Source organism: Peromyscus eremicus, chromosome 8b, assembly GCF_949786415.1.
Source record: "Peromyscus eremicus chromosome 8b, PerEre_H2_v1, whole genome shotgun sequence".
NCBI lineage: Eukaryota > Metazoa > Chordata > Mammalia > Rodentia > Cricetidae > Peromyscus > Peromyscus eremicus.
Window position 1 is genome coordinate 55,273,923 of NC_081424.1, and position 14,172 is coordinate 55,288,094.

Here is a 14,172-nt window from a genome sequence, read left to right on the forward strand (position 1 = left end):
CAACTATGTTCATAGCAGCACTCTTCGTCATAGCCAGAACCTGGAAATAACCTAGATGCCTGTCAACCGAAGAATGGATTAAGAAAATGTGGTACATATACACAATGGAGTACTACTCAGCAGAGAAAAACAATGACACATGAAATTTGCAGGCAAATGGATGGAACTAGAAAAAATCATCCTGAGTGAGGTAACCCAGACTCAGAAGGACAAACATGGTATGTACTCACTCATAAGTGGATTCTAGATATAAAGCAAAGAACAATCAGACTGCAACCCACAGAACCAGGGAGGCTATATAGCAGGGGGAACCTAGGATGACTATGGCTTAGAATAAGTTTTGGTTTTACTCAATTACTGGGCAAGATTCAGTGAAACATTTCACTATTAGGATAAGAATTTATACTGTATCAAGCTGATAATAGAAAAATAAATAAATAAATAAATAAATAAATAAATAAATAAATAAATAAATAATAAAGAAAGAAAGAAAAAGGAAGGAAGGAAGGAAGGAAGGAAGGAAGGAAGGAAGGAAAAAAGGAAGAAAAAAGAAAGAAAAGATTGTGTGACCAGAAGAACTCGGTGTCCCATGGCTGCCGGCATGTGGTGTTCTCAACAGCAGTTCCAGGAAAAGCCTCAGTCCCCTGGGCTTCAGCCGCATGTTGCCTTAGTAGCAGGTGTGTTACACATGGAACAGATAGAGTTTTCTCTATCTTTATCAAGTTGACAACTTTTGCCTTTCTGTCCAAAGAAAGCCCTTTGCATAGTTTCTCTTCAGCGTGTCTGAGCTGTCAGTTATCACTGCTCTTGTAGTCTGGGTCACGATCAAGTGAGAAAAGGATGTGTGAACACAAGTACAGTGATGCCTTGGCAGTCCAGCAGGCAACTGAGATGTCTGCTCTTGGCCTCATGGGTGGGTAGCATATACAGTGTGGATACACCAGGCAAAGGGAAGATTCTTGTCATGAGTATGATAGGGACACACATGCAAGATTTTATCATGTCACTCAGAGAAGCGTGCAACATAAAACTTACATTTATAGATAAGAATTTCTTCTTTCTGGAATTTTCTATTTAATATTTCCAAACTCTAATGGAAGCTGAGGAACCATGTGTTATTGAAAGGATGGAAATGAAAACTGCAGAAAAGGGAGACTCCTTGAATATTTCTATAATCTTGTCATTTTATTTTTACTACTGTTTTATATTTGTATGTCTATGTATTTATGTTGTGTTTACCAAAATGATAGAATGAATACTTTTCCGTGTTTTGTTTTTTTCCCCCAAGAACAATGTATTTTTTTGAGAACTTTTCTTATCAGTAGATATAAAGCTGTTTCATTTTTTTAAAAAGTGGCTATCTAGCGCTTCTTTATTGTATGGCATGTAATAATTTATTCAACTGGATTCCCAACTGAAGGGCATTTAGGATGCTTCTAATCCTTTGTTGCATTAAAAGATGCTTTAACAATTAGTCCTAGCCACACATTTCACACGTAAATTTCAAGAGGTGGTGACTGGGTAAAGGACAGACAGGCATCACCCTGTTTCTATGGCTGGGCTGTCATGGAGGTTTCAGTGCATGGCTCGTAGTCACGTGGGCGCTGCCGGGCCCTGCATATTCTTCCCTAGTAGGGTGTGTTCCAGGCAGTTTGATCTGTGATGACCCAGAGGAGCACCTGTGCTGTGTAGTTCACATTGTTCTGGTTGTAAAGGAGGTGGTGGGACTTACCTTCCTGCTGAGTCAGCTGCCCCAGCCCCTTCCTGTCTCCTGCTTTGGGGCAGCTGTTCTTGCAGCATTGTTAGAGCTCTCAATGTATGTTCAGAAAGCCAGCCCTTTGTATAGGACTGAACACTTGGTTCAAGTCTACCAGTGATGACAGTGTTTCATTTCAACTATGAAGGTTTGTAAATGCAGACAGACTAATCTTTCTCCTATAGGCCCTAGACTTTTCTTTTCTTTCTCCTTCCTTCCCTCCCTCCTCTCTCTCTCTCTCTCTCTCTCTCTCTCTCTCTCTCTCTCTCTCTCTCTCTCTCTCTTCCCTTTCTTTCATCACATTAAGACAGACCTTACCTATTATGAAGGTGTGAACTATAACCAATCTTCCTATGGTGTTTTCACTAATTCTTGTCTCTTTTTGACTTTTAATGCTTTGATGTAGCTTGCCTTGATCACATGATATGAGATCTGGGTTCAACCTAATCTTTCTCCCCAGTTGAATATAGAATTGTCTAACCGTCTATGGAGGAGTTCATTCAGGAAGCCCAAATACCTACCTCTGCATGTTCTCGGCGTCCTCAATGGTCTCAGGCAGAGCCTTCCCTTTGGTCTCAGGTAGCAACAGCACAAGTCCCCCAGCAACAAGGCCAACTACAGCTGGGACATAGACGTGAATTGCATCAAGAACCAGAAAGGTAGTCTCTATAATTAGGGTTTCTCTTGTTTCCCTCTCTCTTTTGGGGGCTGGGGGTATGTTTTCCCATTCTTATTTATAGACTCCTTTGCCAACTTTCAACACCCTGTTTTCCATCATAAGTAATGTATCTAATGCCAAACGCCATTGGGTTACAATTCCTTTTAGGGAAATGAAATACTTAACATTTTGAGTCAAGGTTATTCCAGGCCACAGGACATCGCTGCAGTGTTGAGAAAATTCAGAGTTAGAAAATAACTCTGAAGAAACTTAACCATATGAAGAAGAACACAACTCTGCCAATAGAAAGCATTCAGCGTTGGGAACAGGTCAGAAACTTGGACCATTGCTAGCTAACTGCATCAAGGCTGGCAAGATGGCCCAGTGGGTTAAGGTGCCTTCTGCTAAGCTTGATGCTATGAGTTCAAGTTTAGTTCAAGTTCAGATGTTTAGAACCGAGAATAGAGTGGTACTCACCGGTAATTGTAGCATCTGGGAGACTAAGGTGGAAAGATTGTGAATTCAAGGGCAGTATGACCTACATAATGAGGCTGTCTCTGTGCTAATTAAAAAATTAACATTTTTATTTTATGCGTATGGGTATTTTGCCTGCATATATGTCTGTGTACCACATGGTACAGTGCTGCTGAGCCCAGAAGAGAGCATTGGATTCTCTGGCAGATGTTAGCAGCTATCTGGCTGCTGGGAACCAAATCTAGGTCCTCTGCAAGAGCAGCCAGTACCCCTAACCACTGAACACGCATTGAGTCCCTTGGTTAGAAGATGGGACCTCTGGGGTTGGGGAGTTAGCTCAGTGGTAGAGTGCTTGCCTAGCAAGCGCAAGGCCCTGGGTTCGGTCCTCAGCTCCAGAAAAAAAAAAAAAAAAGAAGACAGGACCTCATTTAAGTTTTGCCCACATCAGATTGGCCTGTGGCTACATCTGTGAGAGATTTTCTTGATTGATAATTGATGGAGGAGGGCCCAGTCTGCTGTGGACGGTACCATTCCTAAGCAGGTGAGTCTGGGCTAAGGTATCAAGGAAGCCAGAGAATGAGCCCCAAAGCAGAGTTCCTGCCCTGAATTCCCTCAGTGGTGGACTGTGGTGGACTGTGACCTAGAAGTGTAAGCCCTTTCCTCCCTACATTGCTTTTGGTAAGAGAGTTTTTATCACAGCAACATAAAGGAATCTAGAACAGTCTCAACCCCTCTGGGTGTAGCTAAGTGGTAGAGGGCTTGCTTAGCATGTACAAGGCCTCAGGTTCAATCCCCAGCACAGAAAATAATGTGGGCCCAATTCAGGGGTAGCATGTTTGGCTGCATATGGCCACTCGCCTGTTTTTGTTCTTTTGTTTCAGTCTCTAGCTATAATTTTTAAGGACAGCCATATTAATATTTTTGTCTTCTTTAAATTCATATCGGAGGTATATAACTTTAAGGGGTGTGTTTTGATTTTTTTTCTGTAACAGAGTATAGGAAATGGGGCGCTAGCTCTTCACTAGTTTTGGGTTTCAAAGAAGTGCATGCTGGATGCTAATTCTCTTTAGATACAGCAGAAATGGGACCATGGGTGTTGAGCTCAAGCAAAAGCCCAGTGCTGGGCGTCTGGGTCCAGCTCTGACTCCTGGCTGGGCAAGCCCTGAGAGTGCTCTGACCTTCTGTCCTTTGCCAAGTGACACCATCTACCTCACATAACCATAGTATGAACTGTCGACGTGACTGAGAATAATTAACTTCTCTGAATCTCTCAGATCTCTCAGCGTGATCCATGCTATAATGAGTAACAAATGCCATCCAGACTTAGCTACTTCAGCTGAAGGTGAGTCCCCTCCCTTTATGGGTGTTTCTCTACCTAGATGTGACAGGTAGCTTTAACTGTCATCCTGACATAACCTAGAATCAGGGAAGAGATGCTCAGTGAGGGTTTGTCTACACTGGGTTGGCCTCTGGGCGTGTCTGTGGGGGATTGTCTTAATTGATGTGGGAAGACCAGCCCGCTGTTGGCGGTACCATTCCCTAAGCAGGGGGTTCTCAGTTGTATAAGAGTTGGAAAACTCATGTGAGCGTAAGCAAGCATTCCTTTGTCTCTGTTCCTGACTGTGGATGTGTGACAAGATGCTCGGAGTTACTACCTTGACTCCCCTGCACTGTGGATGGTGACCTAGAGTTGTAAGCTAGGATCAGCCCCTTTCTTCCCAATGCTACTTTTTTCAGTATATTTTGTCCCGGCAACAGAAATGATACTAGACCAGTGGCCCAGACCCTTCTGCACCTGCTTCCCCAAGTGCTAGGGTCACAGGAGTACCCCACACACCACTCTAGCTCCAAGTCTCCAAAGAGGGTGTAGTCTAGTGAATAGCAGATCACAGATTATCATTTTATCCATGCAAGAATCAGCCTTGCTAACCAGGATGGCATTACCCGCTTTCCCTTTGATCTTTATCTGTTTTGTCCTGATGCTGTGGACGGAACCAGGGCTTTGCCCATGCCAAGCAAATGCTGTGCCACTGAGCCCTCCAGTGAGCTCTTCGCCAGTATTTTTAGGCTTTTTAGATGAAGAAGAAAAAGGAGAGAAAGAGAGAGAGAGTGAGCAAGAAAGAGAGAGGGAGAGGGTGAGAAAGGAAAGGTGTTAGAATCTTACAGATGGGCAAAAGATGATAAAACCCTTGCAGAGGTAAATGTGGGACTGTCTTTAGGTTTATTATGATCTTTGAAATATAGCTCTGTCCTCTGCGTCCTCCAGGGGAGGGACAAGGGACAAGGGACTGCACTACTTCATATGGGCCTAGACTTTTCTTAGACATGCTAAGTAGTGGTTGCAGAAATGTGGAGCCCCTATTGACTGTCCAGAAATGTCCTGCTGACCCCTCAGCCACCACCTACCAAGGATCAGGCATCTCTCACTCCTACCTGGAGAGGAGTGGTGCACTTTCTGAGGAGAAAGGAGGCTCTGGGACAGGATCCCTCAGCCAGTGCTTGGGAGTCAGAGATTTGGGGCACGTGCCTCCTGTCAGTGGGCCTGGTAGCTCTGGTTATCTCAGGGTAAAAAAGCCCGTGTGCTATCAGTGTTGGCCATCTTGATACTATGATGGGATGTGGAGGAATTCGCTGGGTCTGTTTTGATGGGAAGTTACAGCAACAGCTTGAAACTTTCATTGGCAGGTCTTCCGGCATGGAAAACTCTCCCTCACAAATCCCTTGAGCACAAGGCAAGGGAAGGAACAACCCGGGGTAAGTAGAGGGGGTGAGATGCGGCTCTGAGAAAGCAGTATTGGCCACGGAGTCCAGGGGAAAAGTCAGGGTGCTGTGCCCTGGGAAAAGGGCGGTTTTAGTTAAGTCTAAAATCGCCTCAGTGGATCTGAAAGAAGACCGAGATGGTACCCTGAGGCACTTCAGGTACCCCGAGCAGGGGAATGTAAGCCTGGGTCTGAATCCACAGTTATCCCTGCAGACACACACAGGCAAGCAGCTGCCACACAGTCTGCAGCTGGGCAAAGGGCAGCACACAGTGACTGGATGGGGGTGCCCAGGGTCCCTCGGACCCTTTCAGATTTTGTGATCAGCAGTTGGTAGAGGCTGGCATACTCTACCCACTAGCAAGGGCAGGTGGGGGGGGAGGCTAGGATGCAACTGGGTAATTAATTGCTATTAGTTCCTAGCTCCCCTGGCAGTAGCAGAGGGGGCCATGCCTCATCCTGAACTCTGCTGGGGGAAATTAGGGGCGGGGTGAGAATCAACATATGGGCTCCATCCTGCTGACACATTTTATTAGCTGTGACTCCTGTATTATCTGGGCTTTGAAATTTTACAGACTGTCTTTGAAGCAGTGAAGTAAAAGTGCCTTGGGAATGGAGACAGCAAGGGCTCATTCTTTCACAGACCTGAGAGGGATGGATATCACTGGAGAGGGAGTTGGGGTGCTTCCGGGAAATGTTTTTCCACTTCATCTTGCCTTCAATTCATGCTCCTCAGGTATCAGTCCCCTAGCTCAGTGCTAGGACCGACATGGAAGCATTAAAATAATACTAGTCATATTGCCGATCACTAGTAATTAAACCTACGGAGATTTCTCACCGAACACTACCAGTGGGAACTCCAGCCAGATGTCGGTGAGCCGGTAGACCAGGAAAGGTGTGATGATGCCACCGATGTCACACATGGAGGAGCAGACAAGGACGCCGAGATTCCTAAATCACAGAAAGCTGATTTAGTTCTTTAACTTCTTATGGGGCAGTAGTTACCTCTCACCGTACTCCCAGATAATTGCTTTCCCCAAACCCTTAACTGTCTGAGAACAGAAAAAACATTGATTCTGTGCATTTCAATGTGTAGAAATGACATGTGTGCATAATCTCACGCATGGTCTGTTGTTTTTGTTTGCTGTAAGCCTTCAGACTGGAGAGAGAGTGGCGTTCACATTTCCCTCCATCATGGGACTACCCATGGCATGTCTATGCTTTCCACAGATCAACTCATCTGCTCTGGTCACTCTCTACGTGGTGGTTTTGCTCCTGTGTCCCGTGGCTTCTGAGACACCGAGTATGATCTGCTGGCTGCTGCCTTTGAACACCCATCTGTCCCCCCAGTGCTTTGGGAAGCAAGGCTGTCCAGCTCTAAACCCAAGTATCCCCACTCACCTGATGTATGTGGGGTACAGCTCAGCGTTGACCAGGCAGACCATTTCGTAGGCCATGGTGATGCCCATTCTACCCATGCACGCAATAGTGATTTTCAGCCACTGTAGATCTGAGGGGGGAAAACTCAGCAGTCATCCACTCTGCATATGGTCGCTTGTCCTCAAACACTGTCCCAGAGAGGGTTTGTGAGGACAAACTCCACATTGCAGAATGAGGTAGGGAAGCAAGAATCGCTCTCTACAGATGTGAGATAAATGTAGCAACCTCTGCCGATCTGGATGCGCTAACCATAGAAGCAGCACTAACATCGTGTGTGTGCACGTGCATGCATGTGCATGGGCATCAGACGTTTAGGTCATGTGTCTTCCTATGCCTCACATAATAAGGCAGAATTGTTCCCTCGAACCCAGAGGTGACCCATTCAGATAGTCTAGCTAGCCAGCTTACTCTAGGCATCCTACGTCTTTGCCTCCTAAGTGCTGAGATGACACCAAGCCCCGCTGACATGTATTTGGGTTCAGAGGATCTGAATTCTGGTCGCCATCTAGCCAGCACAGATAGTGTCTCTCTCTCTCTCTCTCTCTCTCTCTCTCTCTCTCTCTCTCTCTCTCTCTCTCTCTAAATGTGGTACTAGAGAGATGGCTCGCTGGCTAAGAACACCTGCTGCTCTTACAAAGGACCCAGGTTTGGTTCCCTGCACCCACATCAGGCCTCTCACAACGGCCTGCAGCTCCAGCTCCAGGGGACCAGTCACCCTCTTCTGCATCTGTGTGCATACAGACACACATAAAATATACATACACATAAAAATCTTAACGTAAACTTAAGAAGCGTAGCATAGGTGCATAGCAAAATAGACAAAGTACAGATTTCCCACAGTTCCCCTGCCCACATACATTCAGCCTCCTCCATCCTCAATATTCCTCTCAAGGTAGACGACATCTATGACGGCTGATGAGTCTGCACTGATAAATCATGGTCACCCAGAATCCATCGCTGACCCAAGGAGCTACTCTAAGTAGGTCTGGACATAGGCATAATGCATGTATCTGCCATTATGTCACACAGAGTGTTACCGGCCCTGAAAGTCCTCTGCCCCTTACCTTTCCCCCTCCATTCCTGTACAGTCCTGATCTTTCTATTGTCTCCACAGTTCTGCCTCTAAGAGTTTTGTATCTTTATACCTCAGCTCTTAATGATAGTACTAGGATGCTGGATACTGTCAGAGAGGTTGCCCCAGCTAACCAGTAAAGTGAAGCGTGGGCACGTTGTAAATCATTGCTAGTCTATAACAGCTTCAAATGAAGTTCCGGGTGGCTAAAAACATTGTTTCACAGGCTTTTGCCCCTTTTCCTAAAGAAATATTTTGTGAGGAAAGACATAATGTAATTACTGATGGCATGGGAACTTTCTCATTTACAGTGCAGGATTAGACAGAGGTCAAGCGAGTTGCAAGAATGTTCTAGAGCAAAGCTTTGGTGCTAGCCCCAAGTTCTTCAAACCCCTCTGCTCTCTGAACTTACCATCAGGGATAAAAACCGAAGCCAGACAGGCCACTCCTGCCACCATATTTGACGCAGCCCAGGGATAGCGACGACCAACCCTGTCTATGGTAAGAATGATGAGGAAGGCGGCTGGGAATTCCACCAGGGCAGAGTAGAAGAAATCCAGGTAGATGTTGTCCCCAGCGAGGCCCATGTGCATGATGAGGCCCTGGTAGAGAACAGAGCTTGTGAACCTGAGCAAAGAGGAGAGCCATGGTCAGGCTGAGCGCCGGGCTCACACTGCTGCAGGGAGAGGCTTAGGGGAAGGTGAAGAGCTGGTGGTGGGGGACCTTTGCCTGTGATGTTTTCTCGGCCATCCCATCTGTGTGCCATTGTCTTTATACCCACTGCTTTACTGTGGCTGGTGGGACCTGAGACGAAGAAACCTGGAAACAGTTGGGGGAGCATCCCATTCACTGGTCCAATGAGAAGCTGAGAAGTCTTGATGATGGAGTGATTTAGTGGAATAATAGCCAGTGGTTCATGGCCTGTGTGTGTGAAGGTAAATGTGTAGGCCAGAAATTGATACATTTCTCTCTACTTCATATTTTGAGATAGACTCTCTCTCACTGAATCTGGAGACCCTGGTTTTCTAGGCTGTCTGTCCATCCAGCCCCAGAGATCCTTCTGTCTTCACCTTCCCAGCACTAGGATTACAGGCTCACGCCTTCAGATGCGGCTTTTTATGTGGCGCTGGGGATCCGAACTCAGGCCCTCCCGCTTAAATGGCGGCTTACCCTCTGAGCCTCCTCCCAGCCTCTTTGTGGTCTTTTAAAGCATTTTGGATGTGAAGACCTGACTACTTAATTCAAACTTCATGAACCCAAAGACCCAATGTATGTAGCCTCCCTTCTCAATAGCTTCTCCCCTGGCCTGATGTAACTAGCCTTCTGAGAGTGTTTCTAATTTTGTTAACTTAAAATAATGGAAAATCTGAGGCTGACGGGCAAGGTTAAGTATTCAGAGGGAAAGGAGAGTGTGGCCAAAGGTCAAACTGCCCGTGCCATGCAGTCCTGTGACGAATGTGGCTTCTGCTAGTGAGGGCAGGACTTTCTGCAGCCAGTGTGAGGGCAGCGCTCACTGTGGGGGACTAGCTTCCTCAGCATGGAGGCCCCCACACAGACACGCACGGCTCTAAGTGTGTCTGTGCACAGCCAGCCCCGAGAAGCCCCGGTCCCTGCCTTGTGGAGTCAGTGCTGATTTCTTCATACAGCCACGGGGGCGGGGGGGGGGGGGTTCTGTTTGTTTATTTTCCCCTCCAGGGACAAAGAGGGAGGAAAAAGGCTTTCTTCCTCACTGGCTCTGTACATCTGTGGAGATCTGCACTCAGGGTCTAATAATCTATACTAATACTTCTCATTTTGGATTATATATTAGAATCACTTGAAGAGTTCAAACAAACAAACAAACACACTGGTTGCTGGGCCACAGCCACAGCTCCTGAAATATTTTTACACCCCCCACTGCTTTTCACCCAAGAAATATTTATGACACCCTGGGTATATAGGAATATAAAATAGGCATACAAAGCCACGATTTACTGATATTCATAAAAATGTATTTTAAAATAATTCTTTGGTCTCTATATAATATTACCATTTTATGACACCCTGGGTATATGGGAATATAAAATAGGCATACAAAGCCACGATTTACTGATAATCATAAAAATGTATTTTAAAATAATTCTTTGGTCTCTATATAATATTACCATTTATTAAGATGAAAGCAAATTTGTATATTAATGATGTGGATATACATGCTTATTTTTAAAAACATTTATTTCCAGTTTGTGTGTATGAGTGTTTGGCATGCATGCAAATGCCCTCACTATGTGCATGCCTGGTGCCCATGGAGGCCAGAAGGTGATGACCAAACTTTTGGAGCTGGAGTTATAGGTAGTGTGAACCACAGTGTGGTGCTGGGAACTGAACCCGGGTCCTCTGTAAGAGCCACAAGTGCTTTTTAACCATTGAGCCATCTCTCCAGCCCCATGTTTATTTTTATGTAAATAATTAAATATTGAGTGTTTGATGCTACAGAACAAAGGGCATCTTCAATATTTTCCAGAACTGACAAATACTTCTATAGTCGTCAGTCCAAAGAATGCCACTTCGCATAAATCCATACCACAAAACAACAGAAGCGTGTCGAGGACCACTTTGTAAGTGGTTGGAAATTCTGTCCGATTCCAAGCCAAGATTCACATGTGTCTGAAGAAAATGTTATCAGGCAAACCTGCTCTCCGTGAGCTGCACATCGACATCCGCTGTTGATGCTAATCTGGGGGGAGGTGATAACTTGAGGTGTGTTTCTTCCTCTCTTTAACGTGGGTGACTGTGGTCGCAGGGATGTAGAGGAACTTTAAGTCAAAGCAAAGAAATGTCTTACCAGTTGTACATCAAGATCAAAGTATGCTTCCTTATCTGAGGGGTTCTGACCAAGTCCAGGAATGAAGGGTTCAGCTTCTCGCCAGCATCCTCATCTGCTCTCAGGCTCTAAGAGCGAGAAGGGTGTTTTCTGTTAGAAGGGGTCTCTGGGTCCTAAAGAGAGCAGCAGCCGTATTTAATACTGAGCATCCATCATGGACTCAGTTCTATGTTGGCCATAGAGCACACTGTCTTATTTAATCTTTACCCTAGAAGTAGGGTCTATTTTTCACTCTATTGCACTCTGGGACATAGAGCAGTTAGGTTGCTCACAGCATGTGATTTGTAAGGTACGCTGGGGTACCACAGAGACCCAGCTCTGTGGTCCTGAGTGGGCCCTCTGGACCAATAGGAAGGAAGCTCAGGTCTGAGCCCTTGACACTGAGACCAGCACCAACATCACTTGGAGCTCAGTAGGAATAAAGTACCGGGAGGCCGAAGAGACGGCACGGCAGCTAAAGTACTTATTGTAGAAGCATGAGGACTGGGTTCAGATCCCCAGAACCCATCTAAATGCTGGGTGGGTGTGGCCGCTGGCTTGTGATTCCCAGAGCAAGTTGGCTAACAAGACTAGCCTTATCAGTGAGCTCTAGGTTTGATTGAGTGACCTTGCCTCATTGAGTAAGGTGGAGAGTGACCAAAGATGATTACTGACATTAAATGACATTAGACCTCCGGTCTAACCGCCCCTCCCCACAACATACACAATCTCTAAGCCTCTCCAATCCAAAGTCATGTAAATGTCAAAATCTTACAGTTAACCTATGCCACATTCTCATTCAGAATTTTTTTTTACTCTTATCTTGACATAATTTTCATTTATTTTCTTTTGAAACAGAGTCTCTGCGTAGGCTAGCCTTGAACTCACTACATAGCCAATGATGACCTCAACTGCTGAGTCTCCGGCCTCCACCACTTCCGAAGTGCTGGAGTTACAGGCACGCACCCGCAAAGCTTTCATGCAGCTCTGGGAATTGTACCCGGGGCTTCATGCATGCTAGGCAAGCGCTCTACCAGCTGAGCTACATCTCAACCCTTGACACACTTTTCTAACACAACCCATTTCTCCTTCCTAGCCCCATCAGATGAGAAGGGTTGAGTTCAGAGTGGTGAGACCTACTAAGGTCAATATCTGAAGCACACACCAAATGGCTGCATCCGCAATTCTTCCAATTCTAGGAAATGATTTGTGTTCGGAACTCTGCCTTGTGGACCTAGAATCTGACCTGGGAAGCTGGGCATGCAGGAGACAGCACATTTGCTGGTGGAGTGGCCAGCAAAACCTTAATAGAAACAGCTCCTCACTGACTTATTTAAAAAAATCTGCTTTTATTTTTGAGTCTGACGGTTGCTGTCTGTTTATTCTCCCAGGGAACACAAATCTTGTGTACAAAATATTCTATTGTATTGTCCTAAAGTGCAGCCAAAATGCAAAGGGGTGGGTCCTGTGCCTCTCCAGTGGGATGGCTAGCACACATGTCATGTTTTCCACACCCTCCCTTCTCACTATCCCCCAGTTGACACTCAAGGCCTCAACTCACCTGAAAAGACACTGGCATTGGTTTTCCGTTTTTCTTAGCAATGTGCTTAATTATCTTCATGGCCTTCGCGTTTTTGTTCTGGGAGATCAGCCATCTTGGAGATTCGGGTATGCACCTAGGGTATAAGGGGAGGGGAGGGGTACCTTGTTGCCTCCCCACTGCCCATACACACAGTCGAGTTTCTGGGTACATATTGCTCAGGGAGGTTCCGTTGGATCGACCTAGGATGCCAAGGCTGCTGTGCAGAGCACACGAGGCTCTGTCCTCCCTTAAGTGCTGATTTGCAGCCAGCCTGTGTCCAGGATGCCTTCAGGCCTCCTCAGAGACTCCTAACCTCAACAGCAGCAAGTGAGCTGCTAAGCAGGGTGCAGCTGAACATGTGGCTTGTGTCACCACGAGGAGGGGCGGGCCTCTGGGTGAGCCCCAGACCTTGTACAGGCCTGAGAACTACGGTCAAAGAATAGAGGTGGGAGCTGCAAATCATCATGGAAGGAAGCAAGGATATATATGGTATATACACACATATATATTAAATATTATGTGATATACAGTTGAAATATTATATAACTATATTATAGATAATATGATATAGTACATGTTGATTATATCATGTTGTATTTTTTTATATATTTAATGCTGAAAAAATGACGTAGGCTTCTGAGGTCAGGTAGTGGGCAGAATGCATAAACTGAATGGTTTGAACTTGACCTAGCAGGCTTAAGAACCCCCACAAGTCCTAGGGTGCCGCTCTAAGCAAGGGCCCTATGTCCTGACCTAGTAGGCTCAGGCAGCCCATCTAAGTCCCCAGGGGCCCGTGTCTTGAAGTGCTCAGAGCAGTGAAGATCAGGGTAATGGAGGTGGGGATGGAGGAGGATGGGCAGCTAGCCATGCTGGAAGCTAGAAGGGCTGGGTTAAAGGCTTAAGGGCTGGAAGCCTTGGTGGCTTACTGCTCTGGGAAAGGTAGGGGCTGGTGAGACCTGGGCTGGATCTTTCTATCAGAGGGCCATGTGGAGAGGGCCATAGCGACTCCTTGGTTAGAGGGGTCGAGACCCAGAGTGTGGTCTGCTCAGCAGCAGCCAACCACTGGGATGCTGTAGAACTATTTTTCTAGCTGCCCATGAAAAGTTCTAGTGGCTGCTATTGCCTGAGCTTGGGCAGGGGAGCAAAGAGGTGTGGACTTGGGAGAAGGTAGGAACCTGGACAGCTTGTAAGTGGGATATGTGGGTGGTCCAGGCTTTCCTGGGAACACCAGGGGAGGAAATACTGGCTCAACCCAAGCTGAGATGTGTGGGCTTTGGGCTCATTCTACAGCTTGCTGGAAGCACACATAAGGGTTATCTGTGTTCATGTGAAGTTTGGACAGTCACTGGGGCCTGACTGTGGGAATGCCTGGGACAGGAAGCTACCACAGAGCCTGGTGTTACCTGACCTACAGAGATGCAGCCACAGGTTTACTGATTTGGGTGGGTGGGTGGGCTCCAAGCCTGGGAAGTAACTGTTGGAGGTTTCATGGAGATGGAGATTGATCAGAACCTGCCTGTGGCCACCATCCCTGCATCTACACCCGAAGCCCCCTTCCTATACAGCTCACTCTTTTTGTTTCAGCTTCT

The 14,172-nt window shown here is 46.3% G+C and overlaps 1 protein-coding gene across 1 annotated transcript in view; it reads right to left on the reverse strand.

The window, feature by feature from the left end:
* Positions 1 to 14,172, reverse strand: part of LOC131918388 (solute carrier family 22 member 2) — a 46,645-nt gene that overhangs the window by 13,932 nt on the left and 18,541 nt on the right. Inside the window, exons 5-11 of the mRNA XM_059272477.1 lie at positions 12,563 to 12,677; positions 10,984 to 11,090; positions 8,572 to 8,786; positions 7,049 to 7,157; positions 6,486 to 6,598; positions 2,278 to 2,377; positions 900 to 906 (exon numbers count right to left, since the gene is read on the reverse strand). Coding sequence (XP_059128460.1) covers positions 900 to 906; positions 2,278 to 2,377; positions 6,486 to 6,598; positions 7,049 to 7,157; positions 8,572 to 8,786; positions 10,984 to 11,090; positions 12,563 to 12,677 — 766 coding nt within the window. The remainder of the gene's footprint in view (positions 1 to 899; positions 907 to 2,277; positions 2,378 to 6,485; positions 6,599 to 7,048; positions 7,158 to 8,571; positions 8,787 to 10,983; positions 11,091 to 12,562; positions 12,678 to 14,172) is intronic.